The sequence below is a fragment of the Pinus tabuliformis genome, chromosome 1_1 (assembly GCF_031772625.1).
Source record: "Pinus tabuliformis cultivar Carrire ecotype Pingquan chromosome 1_1, CPIR1, whole genome shotgun sequence".
Taxonomy (NCBI): Eukaryota; Viridiplantae; Streptophyta; class Pinopsida; order Pinales; family Pinaceae; genus Pinus; species Pinus tabuliformis.
The window spans coordinates 573,924,302-573,932,955 of record NC_142297.1 but is presented as its reverse complement, the minus strand read 5'-3'; the positions used below and the strand labels follow the sequence as shown (position 1 = coordinate 573,932,955).

Here is an 8,654-nt window from a genome sequence, read left to right as displayed (position 1 = left end):
GGTAAAGAGAATCAAATAAACTATTGGACAACAGTAAAGTCACAACAACTTCACTAAAAGGAGAGTGTTTAAGTGGATATAAAGTAGTTCCTTTAGGGATTGATCTAGTTCCATTGGGGGAAGATGAACCTTCACAACATTTTATCAATGCCTTTACTTACATCTCTAATTTCAAAAATGATGGTCAAGCTTAAACTTTCTCATTTTCTTAATCTTTGCTAAGGGGTGACAATCTTACTTGTGGAGATCTAGCCATTTCAATCAAACTATGCTTGGAAACATGGTTACACCATCACAAGAGGTTATTTTAGTGAGGAATAACCCTCTATTGTCGAACAAAATTTCCATATAAATTACCCATATTTAATTCATTCTAGTTTCATTTAGTGACTCAACTCTTGTATATCCATGCAAGGGTTCACAATGGTAAGGAATATACTTCTTTATAGATAATATGAGCAACTGAGAAAAAAAAGGCCCACGGGAGTTATGCATTTGTATGGTTCTACCAAATAGATCACAAGAGTAAGGATTTACCTATTTGTTTCTAAATGGAAAAAGCAAATGAAGCACTATTCTAATTCCAAAAAGGCAAAGCATATGAAACAATATGATAATCACAAAGGAAGCCTAGTTAGTGTTACATATCCACATATATGGTAGAGTTTGTTTTTATAGCAAACTAATCCTAAAATCCCATGCAATGCAAGGTGTTTTTCCCTAAATAAAGCCCCAAAGGTTTATTAATACACAAAAAAACAAATAATGTTACAACACAATAACATAAAAATTAAAAAAGAAAAAAAAAAAAAGGAAAAAAGAATTTAAGAAATAAGAAATCTCTTTTATAATAACAAACACATATATTTTTCTTTTCTCAAAATTATATGAAGTTAATTGAAATATTTTTTTTATTATCTCCTTAAATATGACATTTTTATTTTCCTAATTTTTCTTATTTTATTTCTCAAATTAATATAAAATTATATTAATTAATATATACATTTAAGTATTTTATTTCTCACTAAATGTAAAAATAAAATATTTACCACATGCACTATAGACAATAAACTAAAAACAAATCATGAATATTTTATAATACTTTTACTTAAAATTAATCTCCTTGTGAGGAAGCCATGACTCTTCGGATCATTGTCAAGAAGCCATGACTCCTCGGATTTTATACAAAGAAATCATATTAAAATTGAAAGCACTCGTTCCAATGCGATGACAGCGTTTAGTCACCATTCAGTTGCGTATTCTCGCTTAATATTTTATAACTCTGTATCATCACCGAATTTTAATTAAACAGAAGGAGAAGGTCGGTTGCAACGTCGGTTTGCAAATGTTTGACGAGAAGGGTTTCTCAGGACATACGTTGACGAGACGCTGGCTTGTCATGACTGTTAGGTAATAAATAGGATTCCAATAACATACGCCTTCAACATGTATATATTTTCGTGCGACCTGAAACAAGACCACACTGTATTTTGGATAAATAAGAATGGTGAACGAGTTAGGATCGGAGAGGCCCCTTCTGGTATGCCTTGAGTTTTATATGAAACTCGCTATTGCTCTAGTTGCCTTGGTGGTGGCATGGAGCTTCTTCGTCAAGGGAAGAAATAGGAAGCTGCCCCCGGGACCGTTCCCTTTGCCCATTATCGGAAATCTCCACCTGCTGGGACAGCTTCCACACCGAGCACTGGCAGCTCGTTCTCTCAAATTCGGGCCTCTTATGTCGCTTCGCCTCGGCTCTGCTCTTACATTAGTAGTCTATTCACCTGATATGGCCAAGGAGTTTCTGAAGACACATGATCTGCTTTTTGCTAGCAGACCTCCCACCGCAGCCACTAATTATTTTTGGTATAATTGCACTGATATCGGTTTTGCTCCGTATGGCGCTTACTGGAGGCAAGTGCGTAAGGTGTGCGTTTTTCAGTTGCTGAGCTCCAGACGCTTGGATTACTTCCGCTTTATAAGAGAAGAGGAGGTCTCTGCTATGATTCATTCTATTGCTCATTCAGATCATCCTGTAAATATTAGCAAAATCGTGTCAACCCTAGTGACTGACATAATGTGCAGGATGACCTTGGGTACAAAGTATTCTGACCAAGACTCTATTGGCGGTAAAGGAATCAATTCAGTGATCCAGGAAAGTTTTGTGCTAGCCGGTGCCATTAATGTTGGCGATTATATACCACTCGTGGCCTGGATGGATCTACAAGGTCTCAACAGACGCTTCAAGGAAATACATCGAATACAAGACGAGTTGCTAGAGAAAGTAATAGAGGAACACGTTGCCGAGAATGACCCCAACGTCACGCGAGATCTGGAAGATGTTTTGCTTGCAGCTTCTGCAGATAAAGAAATGGAGCCACAAATTACACGAGATAATATAAAGGCCATCCTCTATGTACGTAAAAATTGCACGTATTATGAATTGCAGTTCTTAAAGGTTAGAAAAGGTAATTACTTTAGCATGTTAGAGTGGGTTAAAATGAGGGATAATTAATTTTTAGTCGAGTTTTACTTAGGGTATTAAAGTTAAGTCTAGTCCAGTCATCTTTTGGGTAGAGTTGAATTTAGAATTTAGGGTATAAGTAAATAGTTACTAAAAAAAATTAAATACTTTTAATAATCAAATTTTTGTGTGATGAATATAAAAAAGTCACCACTTTTTTATTCAAATTTTAATAATCAAATTTGTGTGATCAATAAAGAAAGGTCACCACTTTTTTATTTCTGTGTAAATCCCATTCATATTATTTTTATTTGTGTTGATTCTTATATTTCTTCTCTCTGCCTTTCCAATATGATGCAGTGTAGTGATTCATATAACCTTTTGAAAAAGAATAGCAATTATGATCACGTTTTGATGGCAGGATATGTTGGCCGCTGGCGCGGATACTTCATCCACCGCCATAGAGTGGGCAATGTCCGAATTATTGAGGAACCCGCCGCTGTTAAAGAAGGTTCAGGACGAGCTGGAACGTGTTGTCGGAATGGAGCGCATGGTACATGAATCCGATCTTCCTTCTCTCGCTGTCGTGAGAGAAACGCTTAGACTCTATCCATCGGGGGCAATGTTCAAATTTGAACACATCACAACCTTTCTGAAGCCCTCTAGCAAGTCAGAGAAGTGCTCAGCGAAATTTACCAGTCAAAAGAAATTTAAATTTTGATTTTTACAAGTTTAAAAAAAAAAAAAAAAAATATTATAAAATGTCATATGAAGGGTTGTCTGTCCGTAGGACATTTCAAAAAATTCTAGTTCTCTGATTGATGTAACACTTTAAACTCTGGAGGAGGTTTTGCCAACACTCTAGAAACTGCAATGGATGTAATGGAGGTTGTTCATTCAATCCCAAGTCATCAGTCATAATGGCAGCACTAATAAAGTTAGCAGTCATGATATGAGGTTTTATGTTCGCATTCGTTGATAACAGAGGTTTCTTTTCGCATTCATTGATAGTAGAGGAGAAGTAGCTATGTGTTGGTATCCATGAAGAGGGCATATTTTGAAGGTATTGAAGATTTAGAAGAAACAAATGACAAAAGACAGAATTAACGATGACTGAGGTAGATTATTTTAAGCCTGTGAACCTTGCCTGCATTGATTTTTCCAATCCCAACCTTACGGCCAGTTGAGCACAAGTTTGCAAAGTATTTTTAACTCTCAGTTTTAATTTTCAACTTTCATTTCCCTGACCTTTCATTCAGTGCATTGATTTAGGTGGAACCGATAAAAAATTATTATATATGGAATGGTTTATTGATCTTTATATAGTCATGTGTAGACTCTCGATTTTTTTTAAATCATCCATCATGTCATCGATGAAGATTTTTTGGACTAAGTCTTTGAGCAAAGTCAAAGGCTTTTTTCCCTTCATGAGGAGGAAATGATGAAATTGATGCGGAATGAGAACCATCAAGGTTACACTCTGTATCAAGAAGAATCTCTTAATATTTCCATTCAACCTGAAGGTTTGATGTGGATTTGTGTATCCTTATATTTACTTCTGCTTGTAATTACATCTTTCTCTGCTCAACTCTGAAAAATCAATCCATTGAAGTATTTCACTTCATATTTTTTTATATATTCGTTTTTCCAGGGGATTGGAAGGGGAGTTATGAAGCTTCTGAAGTGTCGATAAAGGCAAGCGATTTCACGGTCCCAATCAATGGCCTTCAACAGGTATGCAGTTCAACATTTGAAACGATATTTTTCATATTTGTCTAATGCTTAAAAATAGATTAAAGTGACAGTATTGACATTTTTACATCATAACCACATACTACATTTTATGTGGTATCTCCATGTTCCTTAATTTGTAAAATTTTATTCTTTCTTGTCAACCCACTATTAACACAAGATTGTTCAATTATGAGATTACCCCATTAGATGGTGATAACTACGCATACTGATTCACAAACCTTGTTTTTTATTCTTGTAAATAACTACTACATCTTCGAGGATGCCGAATATATTCGAGTACTGATCATGTCGAATATATTCTAGTATTGATCATCCTACCGCTATAAAAGCATCTTCCATCCTACCTTTATGAGGACATATTCATGACATTACTTTGATGTTCCACATAGATATCTTGAAATAGTATAATAAGGCCGATAAGGTTCCTTACATTTTCCATGAAGACATCATTACTTTGAAACTTTGATATTTGACATGGAAATCTTGAGATAACATAATAAGACCAATAGGGTTCTTTATTTAGGGTTTCCTTTTAGAAGACATCGGTATATAGACAGAGTAATCTCTTTATTAATTTGAGTTCTTATTTTATAGTAATAAATTAATACATTCTCATTTTATAGTAATAAATGAATAATTTTTCATTTTATAATAATATATGAAATAAATTAGTTAAAGATGTAATTTTACCGTGTTTAAAAATAGCTTAAAGTGATAATATTGACGATTTTACATCATAACCACATTTTTTGTTGTATCTACAGTTTCTTTCATAATTTGCAAAAATTTCATTCTTTCTTGTCAACCAACCATACAACCATTCAAACGAGATTGTTCAATTATGAAATTACCCATTAGATGGTGGCAACTACGCTTAGTGATTCTAACGTTTTTTATATTCTCGTAAATAACTACTACCATCTCTTTTCTATTTTTAGATGATTTTGTGACTAACAACCATAATGCTTACAAAATCCTAGCATTGCTGCCATTTGAACTTACTGTAATCAAGCTTACTATTAAGCCTAGCATTTGTAAAATCAAACTTTATTTAAAACCCCGTATTTCTTCTCTTATCTTAAAAATCCTTTTTCTTTATTAACTCTCTAGTTTTTGAAAACATAGAAATTAATGCTATAACAAAAAATTGAGAAATAATAAGTGTGCTTCCCATAAAATTATGTAGAGTTTTGAACCAGGGAGAAGTGTTAAAATGAAACTCCAGGGCTCTATTAATAACCACACAACCGAAGATTGGTCTGCCTACAGGGCTACAACTTAATTTTCTTTTTTCTTTTTTTTCGGTTGGTCTTCCCAAAAGATATAGAATGCCAATAGCTATCCATACAACTACTATTTTGTCTCCCGCTTCATTCTCTCCATTCAAAATCTGGGAAATAAGTTGTGCATGTGGGTGTCCATGTAGCTACTGCTATGAAGGGTTTTTAAGGAGATGTTGAAATCATAGAAAAATTAAACGACATTGTTAATGAAAAGAAGCCATATTATTAGAAAAAGACATCAATGAAAAGAAACCCCATTATTAGAAAAAGATATCAACCAAACTTGAATTCACTGTAAGGACCAAATTTCAAAACCATTCTTAAACAAACAAAAAAACGACCGACCAACCCATACAACAACAACACTGCAGATGTGTATTACATATTACAATATTTCCCTATTAGATATGGAAAATTTTCCTTTTAATTACATAAATTTTTGAATCTATAAAGCTTGAAGTTTTTAACGGAGATGAAAGTTTATTGATAGTGTTTTCTAATTGAGCAATGTTAAGAGAAAATTTCAATTCCCTTGGTTGTTGAAGGTATATATTTATTTTTTTGGTTTTCTTTAAATTGTTTCAAGGTGAACAAAACATATAGTATAAATTAGAAACAAATGAAAACTAAAAAAACTTTTTCCATTGTGCAAATAGATTTATATTTTCAATGATGTAAATTCAAATACTTTTGAAGATTATCTAATGAATAGGAGAAACATACGTTTACTTTTTTTAATAGAATTTGAGAAAAATGTTTGCCTATTGACTAAATTCTATTGAGATTTTATAGTGTTTTAATGTAGCCACTTTTTAAATTTTAAAGATTTAGAAGGACACCATTTCATTTTGGCATTTTTTTTATAAAGAGTTTATTTAATATACACTTGTTAATAGAAGTACATTTTTTTTTATAACTTTTCATCTTTGAAGGGTTAAATAAATATATGCCCTTCCAAATAAAATTAAGACCAACCCTTCAAATTTGATCACTGATCGGGGCGCTTGGCCTTCCCCACTTATCCGTTGAAGCCTGCAATGTGTTGGGCTATGAAATTCCCAAAAACACTCAGGTTTTGGTGAATCTTTGGGCGATCGGAAGGAACCCAACGTCGTGGGAGGATGCTGAAAGGTTCGTGCCTGAGAGATTCATGAATGGCTGCTCCCTCGATGAAAAGGTACGTAACTGCGAGTAGATTCCGTTTGGAGCAGGGAGGAGAATGTGCCCCGGAGAGCAACTAGGAATGCTTCTTGTTCAATTTCCATTGGCGCAGCTATTGCACTGTTTTGACTGGACACTTCCCGATAAGATGAATGGGCAGGAACTGGACATGTCCGAAAAGTTTGGAATCACAGTGGGCAGAGAACATGATCTCTCCGCTGTTCCAACCCCTCGCCTGACGGTTGTACTGTAATTTGTATGGCAGACTGTCTACCTTAATTTAGCCTCCGATCACGGAGAAACGGTATAAATAAAAGTTCTAATATCAGTATTGGTCTGGACTGGTATTGCATTCAAAGTAACGATTGCAATATCATAAAATAATTCGGAAGTGTGCCTCTTGTGGTTGAAGAAATAACCATCCTACGTACAAAAGAGGGGAAATGCGTACTATGAATCTTTATTGTATGTAAAGTTCGTAAATGTTTGTATATTTAGTGTAGGGGTGTGTATTTTGGTTTATTGATAAAAAAAAGTGTGTACTTTGCAATTTGAAATTGGGGTTTTAGAATTTTAGATACCGCTATTATGATTTTTATTGAATGAAAAGTTTGGCAGAGAATGCACATGTATTGCCATTATTATATTAATAAACTTTTAAAGTCTTGTAACATATGTTTTAATTAATTTGTATTAGTAATGGGTATTATAAATTTTTATTGAATGCACATGTCTATTGTCATAATTATATTAATAAATTTAACAAAGTCTTAAATTCTTGTAACATATGTTTTAATTAATTTGTATTAGTAAATTAGTTTGAAATTTTATTTGTAATTTTAATTTATATAATTTACATAATACTGAAAAAAATATAAAAATGTATGGTAAAGAGAATTAAATAAACTATTGAATACTTATAAAGTCACAATAATTTCACTAAAAGAAGAGTGTTTAAGTATATATTTGATGGATATATTCTTTTAAGCATATCGTTGATGGATATTAAAGTAGTTCCTTTAGGGTTTGATTTAGTTCCATTTGGGGAAGATGAACCTTCCTAGTGTTTGATCAATTCCCTTAATTGCATCTCTAATTCCAAAAATAATGGTCAAGCTTAAGCTTTCTAGGCATGTGAATCAAATTATGGTTGGAAACATGGTTTCACCATCACTATTTACCCATATTGGTTTCACTATCACTATTTACCATGGTTGGAAATTTCCATATAATTTACCCATATTTAATGCATTCTAGTGGCATTTAGTGGCTCAACTCCTTCATATGCATGCAAGGGTTCACAATGGTAGGGAATTATACTTTTATAGATAATATGAGAAATTGAAAAAACATTAAGGCCCACACTAGTTATGTGGCAAATATTTTGCAGCATTTGTATGATCCTATCAAATAAATCACAAGAGTAAGGATTTAGTTCTTTGCTTCTAAATGGAAAAAGCATATGAACGAATATGCTAATTATGAAAGGGAAAAACATATGAAACAATATGATAATTACAAAGGAAAACTAGTTAGTGTTACCTATCCACATACATGGTGTAGTTTGTTTTTTTAGATCAAAGGAATCCTAAAATGTGTTTTTCCCTAAATAGAGCCTCAAGAGGTTTATTAGTGCACAAGAAAATAAATACAAAGCAAAGTAATGAAATGTAACATGAGATATTAACAATACAATGCAAAGATAATTGTGGAATCCATTGTGAAAAAATAAATATATGCACTGTACATACAAAGCTCATCTTTTCTCAAAGCTCATCCTTTCTCTTCCAACAAATCATTGCAAGACTTCAAACAAAAGTGATTGAAAACAATATTTGGAAAGGGGCCAAAGTGTAAAATAATGAAACTACATGAAATGTTCACTAGCACGGAATTGAACATGAGTAGAGAACATAACAATCATTTTACCCAACCATCTAATCCAAGATAATCCAAATAATACACACATATCTTGTCCCGATGATGAATCACAC

The 8,654-nt window shown here is 33.1% G+C and overlaps 1 protein-coding gene across 1 annotated transcript; it reads left to right on the top strand.

Moving 5' to 3' along the window:
- The first annotated feature begins 1,459 nt into the window (after nucleotides 1-1,459).
- Nucleotides 1,460-6,255, top strand: LOC149214493 (cytochrome P450 71AU50-like). Its single transcript, XM_089390917.1, has 3 exons — nucleotides 1,460-2,413; nucleotides 2,883-3,014; nucleotides 4,113-6,255. Exons 1-3 carry the CDS (start codon nucleotides 1,505-1,507, stop codon nucleotides 4,152-4,154), a joined length of 1,083 nt encoding a protein of 360 aa, XP_089247043.1. The 5' UTR covers nucleotides 1,460-1,504; the 3' UTR covers nucleotides 4,155-6,255.
- The last annotated feature ends 2,399 nt before the right edge of the window (nucleotides 6,256-8,654 follow it).